Source organism: Egretta garzetta, unplaced genomic scaffold (assembly GCF_000687185.1).
Source record: "Egretta garzetta isolate BGI_Z169 unplaced genomic scaffold, ASM68718v1 scaffold427, whole genome shotgun sequence".
NCBI lineage: Eukaryota > Metazoa > Chordata > Aves > Pelecaniformes > Ardeidae > Egretta > Egretta garzetta.
Genome location: NW_009260345.1, coordinates 379,410 through 393,593, shown reverse-complemented (window position 1 = coordinate 393,593; position 14,184 = coordinate 379,410). Strand labels below are relative to the sequence as shown.

At 50.3% G+C, this 14,184-nt stretch overlaps 1 protein-coding gene across 3 annotated transcripts in view; it reads right to left on the bottom strand.

The window, feature by feature from the left end:
* The window catches only part of LOC104129751 (sodium- and chloride-dependent GABA transporter 2), a 34,609-nt gene that overhangs the window by 13,357 nt on the left and 7,068 nt on the right, over positions 1-14,184 (bottom strand). For 2 of the 3 annotated variants that reach the window (XM_035898129.1, XM_009642714.2), the window contains 5 exons: positions 13,139-13,273; positions 11,987-12,127; positions 11,291-11,375; positions 8,193-8,325; positions 4,088-4,222 (listed from right to left, as the gene is read on the bottom strand). In XM_035898129.1, coding sequence (XP_035754022.1) covers positions 4,088-4,222; positions 8,193-8,325; positions 11,291-11,375; positions 11,987-12,127; positions 13,139-13,273 — 629 coding nt within the window. Of the gene's footprint in view, positions 1-4,087; positions 4,223-8,192; positions 8,326-11,290; positions 11,376-11,986; positions 12,128-13,138; positions 13,274-14,184 lie in introns of those variants that run through there. The other variant, XM_035898130.1, reaches the window with a different exon arrangement.

Sequence of the window (14,184 nt, the reverse complement as noted above, 5' to 3'; positions counted from 1 at the left end):
CCCCTGCAGCACACTGCTGGAGCTGCCAGCATTCCCTCCCTGCTGCCCGGTACCTGCCCTCTGCCCCCCAGGAAAGGATGGCAGCGGTGCCTGGGCTTGCAGACCCTCTTCCAGGGCTGGGGGTGCACCTGGGTTGGGGTGCGAGGGCACGTGGTGGGAGCCCTGCCGGCGCAGACATCCACGCACAGGCGCAGCGGGTCGCCCTCCGGCATGAAAACAAACATACTCACCTTGAGAAAGGGGAAGCAGGGGGCCGGCAACAGCACAAACCGAGCACATGGGGTCAAGTTAACAGCTTGCTGGGAAAAAAATAAATAAGGGGAACAAATAATATTTAGCAGGCCCACAGTCACCCTCCCCTCTTGCTGGGAAGCAGCAGCTCTCGCTGGCCATGGAGCAGCAGCAGGAGGGGCCTGAATTTGGAGAGGACCTGGGGGCTCTGACCCCTTCCCCAGCATGGCTACGGGTCCCATGGCTAACCCCACAGGTCACAGCCCTGAAAGATGCATGTACCTCCCATCCTCCCTGTGGTGGCCCGAGGGGCTTATCCTCAGCGCAGCCTCGGCAGCAAGAGTTGCTCTGGTGCAAACCGTGAGCCCGACCCAGCAGCCTCCCGCTCTGGCCACAGGCACAGCACTGTGCAGGGTCGGGTGTCCAGCATGGCAGTGGGGACTGCTTACGGGATATCCACAGAGCTGTGGGTCCTCTGCTGGTCCTCGGCACCACCAGAGCTTCCCTGGCCCCAGGAGCAGGGGTACAGCCCCTGCTGGGGCCTTTGACATGGCTGGGTGGGATGGAAAGCAGGTCATCATAGAAAGCTCTTCCTTTATATAAAGACTGGATAAAGTAAAAGCACATACAGCAAGGTTGTGGGTTTGCTGGAAATTTCAAGAGGAAAACAAGAGCAGGAGGTTTTGAGAAACTTTTGCTGCTTTTCCAGAGAGGAAAATGCTCAGAGGCTGCTGCATTTATTCCTTCTTCATTCTTACTCACTAAACCTAATGAAATTTAGCTAAAATCGCTTGAAACCTGATACCAGAGTGAAAGGAGATCGTTAAATTTCTTCTCTTTAAAGCAAACCCAAACACACTGCTGGCACTTTCTGCACCAAGCCCATCAGTCCTCTCTTTAAATCCATCTATTAAAACGATGTCTGGTTGTGGTATGAAACCATGAAGCGATGGAGAGAGCCTGCTGGCGCCTGAGAAAAGTTCTTCTAGTGACAAGTTTCCCACACTTAAACCTTATTTCTACTCTGAATTCCTCTCATTTCAGCTTCCTACTAGTGGATCACCCTGTGAATCCCTCTCCATAACCACATCTGTAAATCCCCAGCGTTATCTACTGAAATAAACAATTGATAAAAGTGTCACAAAGTTAATTGCAAAGGGTGGAATGATCAAAAGTGGAAATAGTGAAAAACCCTGAGACCCCATTTCAGTTAAAACACAACCCATGCTGTGAAATAAGTAGGAACCTTCTGAAGCACAGAAAGTGCAATCAAGGGCAGGAGTGTGTGTGTGTGAAACTTGGGTCTGGAAATGGCTGGCATGCTAACATTATAATAGTAAATAATAAACAAATGAAAAGCAAACTATGGGGTTTGGGATTTTTTTTTTTGGTTTGGGGGCACACAGTTCAAAATAGATGATCTCTTTGGTGGTTTTGCTCTTATCTCCTTGTATTTGAGCAGAACTAGACTTCATTATTCAAAACTTTTGTTTAGCAGTTTCTCTCTATAGTCTGATCTACCTATCAAATGCCTTCTATTTACCATTTTAACTGTAAGCATTTCATAGATTTAGAAAATGAAGGTGCAGGAAGATTTAGGGCACTGTAGACTTCATGGCCAGAAGAGACCACCATCAATCAGCTAGCCTGAGCTCTTGTAGGCAGGATTTCCCAGTTCTGTCCAAGGTCATTTGACAGGTGAAAAGCAATGATTTCTATGCACCAGTCTGATATTCTGACACTTAATCACATCTCGGCAGCTGTTGCTCCCCTGCTAGAATCTGCTAAATAATTAATCCCCTCTTTTCACCTAGATTTTCATATACTTTAAATGAGTTTTGATTTTGTCCCCTTGTACGTTGTCTGCCCTTTGTAAAAACCTCCCCTTGAGATGCCTTATCATAAGGCTCAGATTGGAGAGGGTATGTTTAATTTTATTTTTTTTTTAATTTCCAGCATCCCTTCCCAGGCATTAAAGAATCCTCCATTTTTCCAGGCAGTGCAGGATCGTGGGTAAACAATTACAGCTTGCCGTCCTCTGAGTGCAAATCAATTATCATCGACTTGGCCCCGATGGGCTGGCAGGGCTCACGCTGTCCCTGCACAGAGAGAGGGGGGCACAGCCGCGCACGTGTGGGGCTTGGGGCACTAACCCTTCCCTCTCTGGTGGGAAAACACAAGAGACACGTTGAGACTTGCTACTTAGTTCGGTACTTTGGTTAAAGCACGCTGGGGGAAGGCGACCACTGCTACCGACTCCTGCTTTTCTCCCGCAGAAGTGAAGCATTCATCGGGAAACAACAGAGTCAGGGAGGGAGGAGCAAGTTTTCCTCCCCCGGTCGAGGATAAGCCATCCTCTTGCTCTGAAGGGTTACTCTGCCTTTCCATCACCGCATTAGCATTTTCCAGGCTGGAAGGAAGCTGTGCTTCTAAAGCTCAGGCTGTAATTGGAAAAGTTTGCCAGGACGGACCTAATGAGGACACAGCTAGTACCAGCAAAACCATGCCATGCTTGAAGTGGTTTAATTCAGTCCCCTGGGCGACACAGCCACAGCAACAACAGGACTTTTTGTAAGTGAATGAGCACCATTTGAAAATGTTATTTTATTTCAGAGGTCTCTCGCACCTCACTGGCCTGAGCCCCAAGCACTGCAAACACAGACCTGCCCTCGCCCCCTTCCAAGCCTTGCTGTACCTTCGCACAGAGGAGCAGCTGCCCTGCTCGCTTCCCATCTGCAGGCAAACTGAGAGAGCAAGAAGGCAGCTGGGGCTGTAAAACGAGGCTTTTCACCCACTGCTCAGGCGCAGCCTTGACCAGAGAGTGACTTCCAGAAAGCCGAGCAGGAACTCCAAGTCCTTCCCCTGATAAAAACCAGACTGCCTGGAGCTGGAAACCGGACACTGGTGTTTAGCTCCCCAGATCGGAAGCCATAAGTCAAACTGACTTGCCCAGAGCCATACCGCACTGGTGGCACAGGCAGAACCCGGGGATGTCACCCAGTGGCCCCTGAGATGCTGTTACCCCACACACACCCACAGGGATCCTCTCTCCTCCATCAGGGAGGGCAGGATCAGCCGAAGCCATTCCTCCTCCAATACTTATGCCCCTGTTTGAAAAAGTAATAACAAAGGCAGCACTGGGGCTAGACCAGAAAGAGTTAATGGGGTTACAAAGGGTTTTGCTGGCCTATTTTCCAAGCAGGCACCCTTTAATCTCCTTTGGAAACACCTTCACACAAAGGCTGGTACAGCAGCTCAGCTGGAGCCAGGATTTAACATGGAAGAACTTGTCCCAAAGAGATTAAAAGCAGCAGTCGGGCACTGACCCTCCCGTCAAACAGGCAGGAATTTCTCACCAGGGACAGGGAGGTGAGGAGGGCAGCCAGGTCCCAGGGACTGCTGCGATGTGCCATGGCTCCCGCCAGCCATGCCCCCGGCACGCTTCTCAGGGAAGCCGGAGCAAGCACGCCAGGAGCAGGGCTCGTCCCCACGAGCTCCTAGCACCATGCACCATCTGCCTCTGCAGCACAGGAGTCTTCCCAAGAAACTGGGGGATGGCTGGCGCCACTCATGATGAAGGGTTAAGTCCCACTGCCCATGCCCCCAGGGCCATTCAGACCCAACTCAGACTAGAAAATATGGTAAACAGGTAACAGCACAGGTGAAGGCTGAGGGCAAAAGCACGGGGACCAGCAGAGTATGCACTGATATCACAGCCCTGCCTTACGTCCACAGCAGGGGAAGAGAGGAGACAGAAGGAAGAAGCTGGAAGAAAGAGAGTGAGAAAAGAAAAAGGAGGCAGCCACAGGCATCCATGCAAGCACAGTTCAGCCATTCGATCCCCCCTCCAGCTTACCTGGGGGTCCCCAAGGCGACTGATGTCTGGATAAAGGTAAAACAGGATTCCCTGGGACGCCCCAGGCAGGGAGACTCCCCTGATCAGCAGAACAACCAGCATGAGGTATGGGAATGTGGCCGTGAAATACACCACCTGGGAGGAGGACGAAGGGACAAGCGTGAGCGAGCAGCGTGGGCCAGAGCACAGAGCGCCGGCAGCACAGCACCGACCCCTGGGTTGGGGAGGTGGGCAGCAGCAGGGGACAGGTCAAGGCTGCCTTGCCAAGAGCCTTGCTGTCGCCTGCAATAGAAAGAAATGCATTTTAAAATGCGCCCAGGAAACTTGTGACATGTCATGGTGTGTCTGGAGCCAGAGGAAACCTTTCTAGTCCTAAGAGCAACCCAGACCCTGAGCCAGGCTGTCACCAGGTTAGAGTCAGAGTAGCTCTGCTGAAGCCAGCAGTTTAATATCTATATGCATCCGAGAAGGAGCTGGCCCCAGTATACACCTGCACACCCCTACCTCAAATAGAGTCTGAGTCACACACAGAAAGTCTCTTATCTGCAGCATTTAGTGGCAAGGGTGAAGGGCTGTGCAGATAAGAGATACACCCCGAAACACGATTGCTACCAAAGGACCACCGGGGACAACGCTGGAGGTGTCCCACTCAGGGTTGGCACTGGCAACTGGCTTGTGTCCACCACTCCCCACTGCAGTGCCTCTCACTGACCCCTGTTCAAACACCCAGCACAGGCATTTCAGGCAGAGCAAGGCAGCAGGTCTCAGACTTGCCACCGAGGACACAGACCCAAATAGGACCTTTAACCTGCATCCTCTTGCTTTTTGTGCCCCAAGCCCATGAGCAATGCACACATACTCAGGTAGGGTTGGAAACCCTTGCTCGAGCAAAGGAACCGCGTCCCTTGGGGGAATGCTGCAGGCCAGTATCAGCTAATCCTTTCAGGGACTCCACATCTGGTAAATATAACATTCAGTTTGGGGATTGCTGTAGCACACCACAGCAACAACACGTTCTAGTCTGTGTTGCCCACACAAACAAACTCGTATCAAGGGCTCATGCAGCCTCCCCAGCAATGCAAGTAGCATCATTAATCCCTTTGCATTGCTCCCACACCTTCAAGACTTATTTGCCACCTTGAAAAAAAGTTGTTCAGTCTGTTGTATCATGCTAGGCCAAAAAAGAAATGTTGCTCCTTCAGATTTTTCTTGTGTGGACATGCTGAGTGAGGATTTGCATCAGCACACTTCACTTGAACGCTACCGTACAGCTCTTTTCTCAGCTTTGGCAGTTATGCACCAGAGAGCTAAAGCTCATCTCTGGAGGAACCACAAAATGTAATGATGTGAAATGATCTATTCCTCACACCTTCCCATCCACCCAGAATGAGTTGTTTCAAAAGCCACCTAAAGTTCACCATCCCCCAGCAGGGGTCGCAGGGTCTGCCACAGCTTTAGCCATCTTGGCGTTAAAGGTGGTCCTACCAAGAAGGAGCGTATGATTTCCCTGGACAGCATGACCACTTTCACTCTGCCCCGGGGTAATCCTTATGATATGAGTAGTGATTGAAAAAGAAATTTTTTCCAGTCCCACTCTGATATACTCCATCTGAGTAAAGTAATGCCCAAAGCACCTGACTTTGCAATGCAAGTCCTCCTGTAAGTCAAGATACGCACTCTTCGGTGATTCAGCTTTGTAACGCGGAAGGACAGAAGGATTTGAGAGATATCCTATCCTTGAAAAGCCACACTACTAGATTATCATCTCTGTCTGCAGCTCCAGGTTTTCTATGCATTTCATATGCCCTGCTCTATATATCATGGCAGTCTTGGGTAATGCCAGAGAGGTTGGTGAAAAACACCTCCTTGCTGGGGCTCATGATTGCCTGAGGTGTCTGTGTGAGCAGTTCCATCCCTGTCCCTCCGAATCTGCATCCTGAACATTGAAGGAACCCAGGGACAACATCTTTCAACACAGGCAAACACCATCATTCATTTCATTCTCAAATTTTCAAGGAGCTCTGATTTAGAGCTTTTCAGTGACAGTTAATCAAATCTGTGGGCCCTGCGAGTTTAACAATCATCCCTGTATTTACCACACAACCAAATTCTTCCTTCAGGAAATGACAAGGATGCAAGTCTAATCTTTCTCGGCTCATGAAAGCAAGATTAAAAACAAAAATCATAAAAACAGGCCATTGCCTTTGAACCCTAGCGCAAGTTCTTCCAGGATGCCAGGTTGCACATTCTTGGCTGGATCTCTAAATAACATCAGTTTTAGGAGCTCAGAATACAAACTGGTAGCTGTCTGGTGTATGATTTGGATTCACATTTTGGTAACATCCTACGTGCTCTACAGCCTGTGTGAACTAGTATGTTAAGCTTTTCACTCACAGTCGCTCACATCTGTGCTGAGACCAGAGGCCTGAATTTGGAGAATGTTTTGCTGGATTAAGAGTGCCAAACTTCTATCTAACAACAGGAACATCTGGATCCAATGAGATATTACTCAGTGCTTGGCTCAGACCCAATCTTTTTATTTCTCGGGCATTGTTAGCACTAACTACATCACTAGGAACCTTGCCGGGATCAGTGTGATCATTCTGTCACATGCTGGTCAACAACATCCAGGGTTTTATTTGAATCTGATCCACATGCCTCGGCAAAGTGGTTCCATCTGTGACAACCTCCTGCATCTGCGAGCACTCCTCGGGACGGGCAGTCCCTGTGTCAGAGGATGCAAACCGCTGCTGCTGTTCTGCATAGGGGGAATTCAGCTCATGGTGTTTGCCCCTCCACAGGCAAATCCCCAGAATTAACGTGTATCGCTTCCCCAGTGGGATTGTATTCCCACAGCCATAATTTTAGCTGGATCATTAAATATGCGGAGGGATGATAAACCTACGGACACTGTTGCTTTACTGAAAGAAGGTTTCTGTTTTCAAAAAGGTAAGATCTCACCATCACTAGTCCTTTTTGCTAAAAAGCATTTGCATTTAACCTAGAACTGGTATCTAAAATAGACTGAATTTGTTCTCAGCACTTCCCACACCATGTTTGCTGTATCTTAGTATCATATTGCTGTTATTAGACTGCCTCTGCTTTCTTTTACCAGGCCACCGCAGCAAGCAGTTGCTCTTTTCTTCTAATTTTACTCCATGGAAACCAGAAAAAATCATCTCTGCAAGCTGCTTGATTTCCCTGTCATGTTTCATAACCCCAGACCATTCTGGAAGCAGGAGAAACTGCTAACATCCACACCATCAAATTGATGGAAATGGACTCAGCTAAAATTTACACCCTATCACACATGATGTCGTGTTCGAAGCCTGCAGAGAAGACACCATTTAGATAACATAATAAACCTTTTCATTTCCATCTGTTCTTGCTGGATCCAGACAAGGTTAACTGGGAGTGGGTCAGGAGGCAGTAGCAGAAACTAAGTAATGGGGTCAGTGCAAATGACAGTGGTGCGTGCTGCAACAGAGGGAGCATAGGATGGAGCTGGACAGTCACGCCAACCCTTCCCAGAGGCATTCAAAGAAAGACCTCTGTGGTGACTAGTCTGCTGAGAAAGAAGGAGACTTTTATTGCTGGGGAATACGAGTGACTGTAGGAAGAATTGAGATGAACAAAAAGAAAAAATAAGATCCCCAGGATGATGAGGCAGAGAGGGCATTGGGGCCATCAGAATTACCTTCATTACTATCTAATGAATTCAAAGATTTTCCATCTGCACTTGCCAATGGAGGCAAAAACATGCTGCTTGCTCACACCGTGGTGGCAGGGAAGGAAACATGCAACCACCCCACAAATAGGAAGACTGCAGGGTCTCCTGGGCCTGTGGATGGAGAGGGACCAGATGGGGATATACATCTTGGAAGTTAATGCTCTGAGCCGTCTCAGTGCTCCCATCCTTTGCTACCCAAAACACAGAGCCTGGCTCACGCTCCTGCTGGACGTTGAGCCCCACAGGCTCCTGCCAGCTTGTTCAGAGGGTGATTCCCAGGAGATCCTTAAGACCTCTCTGAACATACAAAAGGTGAGTAGATCAAACTTCCAGCTGTGATCAAGGGAAGAGGCTTGATTTGAACCAAGGACTCACCTTGCCTGTTGACTTGACCCCTTTCCAAATGCAGAAGTAGCAGATGATCCATGCCAGCAAGAGACACAGAGCCAGCTCCCAGCGCAGGCTGCCCAGGTGCTGGATGCCATCAGAAATATTTAGCACTCTCCTCCTGTATTGAGGGGAAACAAAGGAACATCCAAGTATTACTGATGTTGGCCACCAACATTCCCAACACCACACTGGTTCTCACCACACCTCCGCAGCACCTGATGGCTTTGGGGAGAAGAGCTGTAACAAGGTACGGGTCTGAGCTGCCAGCAGTGCTCCCCTCTTAAAAGTACGACCAGCCTGATAGATCACATATGGACACTTGCTTCTATGCTCACTCCAGTGCTGGCCTGTTGGGCTGAGACATTTCTTCTCCTGTCCTCCTCCCACCCTTCATCTGTCTCGTCCTCTAGGGTAAGAGCTCTCTCTCTGCAAGAACATACATCACTTTGCACACGCAAGCTCAGCTTTTTTCATGCACATTACAAGGTTCACCTACATTTCTGACATGCTTCAAGCATCAAAGTGAATGATGCATTGCACTTACCACACAGAATCCATCAGGACCACCCAAGAATCAATGCTGTCCAACCCCTTCTCCATAGCACACTTCTTCTGTCTTTAGGAGCAGCTATATATTTCACCTCAGGACCCAGAGCAGCATAGCACCCCATACCATGACTAAGATCCAACCAAGACCGTGATAATCCACATTGCACAGTCAGAAGAGGCCACCTTGGACATCCTCTTGCAGCCAGTGTGGAGATAGGATCCTCGGCTAGATGGACCTTGGTTCGGCTATGGTCTTATGGTCTCACCCTGGCCATATAGAAGCTTTCCATGTCATGTGCATATCAAATCTTCCCCATCACTTATAGAAGTAAGGACTCATCCTCCTCCATCTCCTACACTGCACAGGTGGATCTGAGCACAAAACACCGTGGCACAGTCCCAAAACCCCAAGCCTGAGACAGGCAGAGAGGGTCATGCACTACCCTGGAACCCAGTAGCAATGCTGCAGAAGACAGTGATTATCCCAAAATAAAAGTTGTGCTCCTGGAGAACCGCAGTCTAAGACACACTGCCTCCTTTCATGCCCCACAGCCTCGTGGCGGATTGAGAGGATGAGAGGAGGGGTCGGAGAAATCAGGCTGCTCCCCCAGATATGTTTTATCGTGCTGCTCTTTGCCGGCTTCTAAGGATGTGGACTCTGTAACCAGTGGGGAAAGGGTGCTAGCAGACCGTAACTAACTGGGCACCGGACCACAGCCAGAAGAGGCCTCAGAAGCGTGCCATCAGCCCGCTGGCAGGTCAGTGCTTTTCGAGGAAAGGGTGGCATCCTACCTCCCCCCTCAGGGAGGGCAGGAACGAATGCTGGATCAGAAGCAACGGACAGTGGAAATTTCCAGTCCCATGTGCTTATTCCCCAGTAACGCAGGGATGGTCACAGCAGCAATGGGAACATCAACTTTTCTGGCAGCCAGCCTCAGGAAAAGCTGTCTAAGGCAGGCCACCATCTAATCACATGTGAGCAGCAGGCAGAGGGAGAGTGCAGGCTCGGGGAGCACTTAGGAGACAAAGAAAATTTTAGAAAAAAATTAAAGTTTAAAACCAGCAACCCCTTGCTGAGCCCTGGAGGCACTGTGTGCTCTGTGCACTGAGGGCAGCGAGGACAGAGTCCTCCATCCATCTAAACGCACAAGGGAAATTCATGGTGGCAGCAGAGGGGTTACTTGCACAGTCTATTAGCCACGGCTCAGTGCTTAACTGGGCCTGTTCTCCCAGGAGATGCTAAGGATCATCAGTGATCCCAAGCCAGCAGGCCTATGCCTTCATGTCAGAAATAAAGGTACCCTGTACCTTAGGCTAACTAACACAAGGGGAGAAAACAATAAAAACAAGGGAGCGAATTTCAGCGTGAAGTAAGCTGACCCTAGCACTTTATTTCAATTTTGGTGAGCTTCTCTCCTCAGGATAGCTTGCATATTAGTCACTCTAAAGTGAAAACATGACCTCTTTTTCTATTTTTGAGGTGAAGACTAGCCCACATACAAAAGTCACCACCCACCATGCTGGAGCCTCCTGTGAACATGCTGGTATCACATGGTGGCACGGATTCCAAGGAAAGAGATCCACTACTGCATCACCAGCATGAGCTCCTGCAGTGCATCACAGGGCTTTAAGGTCTCGTATTCAACAGCTGGACATGCCACAGCTTGCAACGCATGCGGACAAAAACCCATCACAGAGCTGCTGCTCTGTGGATCACCAAAGATCTCAGCCCTGTGAATCACCAAAGATCTCACCCCACTCCCACCTATAGTCTCGGTAACCATGTCCTGAGCATGATTACCCTGGGTGCAGCCACCAGGCAGGTCGAGGACTGCATGGGCCAGACTGCTCCAAACAGACAAAGAGCAAATAAGCCAGCAGATACATAAACCGCAATCCAAACCAAACAGTGGTAATGGCCACTATACCCTGAGGGAGTGCCACTAATTTTATTGAGGTTTGCACTGTGGGTGCAACCAAAGCTTCAGGATGGGGAATGTTCAGCCAATTCACCTACATTGCAGAAGGAAACAACTGTATAAGGAAGTTCACAGCTGGCAATGAAGAGCAAGGGAGGAGGCGTGGAGAGGAGCAGCGCAAACGGAGAAAGGAAGAGTGCAACAGCAGAGGAAGAATAGGGGAGAAAAGGACAATAAATAAAATATCAAGGACCAAAGCAGGCAAAGCATCGGTGAGGTAAGGTCTTGCACAGTCAGCTAGCCACCACTGAGGTCAGTGAGACTGAGAAGCCCGAAAGGTCCAGAGGGACAGGAATACAGTGTCAGAGAAGGACAAAGTCAGATGGCTCTGAGGCACACCAGCACAGCTCCAGACAAATGCCACGAGCCCAGCGATGTTACCCTTGGCTGATGGTGCTGCCCCTGAGAGCCTTCACTCTGACCTGCCCAGCTTCCTCTCTTGTGTCCTCTTCTGGCAAGTACGGGTTAACAGGATGTGCTGCTGCAGGGTTTGTTCCTTGCCCAGGGAAGGTATGTCCTGGAGGAAAGCGGGGTACAGGCCTGTCCTTTACTTACTCCCAGAACTCGATGACCGGGGAGGTGGCGTTTTCATTGGTCACGTTGAGCGTTGAGTTCGCCTTCTGGAGCTCCATGCAGTTCCCTGCAGGAGAGGCCCAGGGAGAGAGGGAGCATGAGTAGCAGTGGCTGGAGTACCAGAGGACCTGAAAAATCACTCCCTTTCCATCCACAGTGTCAACTCTCATTGACGTTGACTAAGACAAATTTTGTATAGTCCCAAAGATGCACAAAAGGAGTCCCCTCCAGGGTAAGGGTAGCAAGAAACCTAGGACAGTTGAGATGATGACATTTAATTTTTCCTTTGAGTGGGCAAGGGGAGCAGTCCCAACCAGCGCTGGGTCTATGGCTAACACACAGTACAGGATGACTGGAAGATACTAAGAAGGAAGGCGCCCATGGTGGCTGGAGCCCAGAGCAGGAGCCACGAGGGAGGCCACCGCTGCATGGCACTGGTCAGGTTCTGCAAGAACTTGGGCAGTGCTAGCACTGGTGCTCCCTAGCAAAGACCCAGATCAACTGAGCCTCTTCCCCAAAAGCACCAGCAGCACTGCAGTGACCCGGCTCTCCCCATCCCTCTGCCCACCAGTCCCACCCATGCAGGGGGGAGCCACTCTCCTGAGGTTCATCCCTGGGCAGCAGCAGGTTTCCCCAGCCAGGTTCTGGTGGAGGATTAGGACAGGGCTCCGCACCCACCTGTGTTCCACTCATGGTCACAGCTGCCCCAGGGGAGGTCGATGGTGAATGAACTGAAGAGATAAAACAAGGCCCAGGCCAGGACAATGATGTAGTAGAAGTTCAGCAGTACAACGATGACCTGTGAGGCGTAGCCAATTCCTGCAGAAAGCGAGCCCCGAAGGCAGGTGACCCACACGCTGGGGGATGGGAACAGGACTCCCCTTGGGAGGTGCTCACCCAATGTTTTCGTCTGTTGCTCTGCATTTTGACCATGCTGATGGATGAAGGACAGTGGGGTGGCAACCAGAGCCATCATCCCCTCCCCAAAGCCCTCCATGCTGCATCAGCAGGGGTCCAAGCAGGGGCCCTGGTGACCCCCTCTTCCTGCTGCCCCACCTCAGCCTTCCCTGGTGAAACGGTGGCAATGGGAGGGAGTCTGGATAGGGGATGGGCAGGTGATGGTTGGAAAGCCACCCAAAGGGACAGAAACATATGATGGTGCTCCACCTGCTGAATAACCCCTCTTTACCAAAATTCACTTTTTATTTTGTTTATTCATCCCTTTTCACTTTTGTTTGGGAAGCTTTTGTGTTAACACCACACACCTTCTCTGAGAGGTGCTGGAGGAACATCTAAAGGTTTTGGTACAGGGGGAGAAGGCAACTGAGCCTCAGAGAAATCGTGGAAAGTGGCTTGAGGCTGGATGACCATGCTGAAACAGTGCTAGAAGTGGATCTGACTGCTAACGATTTATTCAGACAGCTGATACATTTCACCATTAAAGTTTCAAGCCATCTGCAAAATGACATAGCATTGACTTAAAAAAATAGTAACACGTTTTAGGTTCCTCATCACCATCAGAAGCATTTTCATCATTTAGCTCTTGGAGGACAACCTTAATAGGGCGCAAAGCTCCTAGCCAGAGCCGCAGCCATGAAGAAGGAAACCCAGATGCAATGTAATGATGGGAACTGTTTGGTGAGAAAGGTGATCAATTTTTCCAGCATGATTTTGGAAAGGAGGCGGCTGGTGGCCCTCCCAGGCTGGGATCCCCAGGGATGGGTAATGATGCGTGGAGGTATGTAATGACTCAGGCTGTGGGGAGAGGCATCACCATTCGTCCCCCTGGGGTCCCACAGTCCCCCGCCTCCTGGTGCTCACTCCACTCACCTTCAAAGAGGGGACAGATCCTGCGCCAGGCTGTCACCCCTCCCTGGCTGGTGTACTGCCCCAGCGCTGTTTCCAGGAAGAAGACGGGGATCCCGCAGGTGAAGAGGAAGATGAGGTAGGGGATGAAGAAGGCACCTGGCAGATTCAAGTGGCAGATAGGAAAAATAAGCCCCATGGGATGACTGGGGTCAGGCCATCTCCAACCTGATACTAGGCAGATCCCTCCCAGGGGAGAAGCCTGGGAGGGATGGGGGCTGCGGGGTGGGAAGACTATGGACAGGATGCCAGGAAAAAGGGTTTACCTCATGTTTCATCTCCCAGAGTGATGTAATTGCATGAGAAACTCAACATTTGGAAGAGATGGAGAAGAAAGGAAAGTTTCTAGGCCTGATTTTTGTGCAGAAGAGAGTGAAACAAGTTCTCAATAGCTGTATAGAAATACGTGAGAACACCCTGCTGTAAAACCATTGTGACTTTTAATCAAGTCGGTGACTCCTTTCACATTGATTATTCTGACTGCATAAGCTGACGAGCCCATGGATGACAACGCCAAGGCACTGAAGAGCACGTAGAGACTGGCACCTTCACGCAGTCTGAGGGTTTGCTCAATCATTCGCTCAGCGAAAAGCAGCAGACACACAAACGAAAAGCAAGTAGCGCAAGAAAGCATAAACCTCACGCCAGCAGCCAGCGCTGACCTCCTGTTCAAGCTCTGTCATGAAACCAGGCAGGGAGAGATAAAATCCATCAGGCTTTTGATTAACCCAGCCTAATGTTAAATACGGTAGTGGCTTTTACCTTGCAGAGCACAGGAGACAGCCCTGCAAGATGGTCCGGGCTCACCACATGCCACCGAAGCTGCTCACGCCCTGCTGCAAAGGCAGGGACATGAGGCAGGACAGGGAGCTGGCATGGGAAGGGGTAGCCCCAAGCAGAGGGTGGCAGCTGGGCTGCTGCAGGCTCAGAGGGGTCGGAGCAGGGTCGGAGGGGGCAACCCAAGCAGCCCCTAAACCCATTTTTCCTGCGGGGACCTTTTCTGGGCCGGT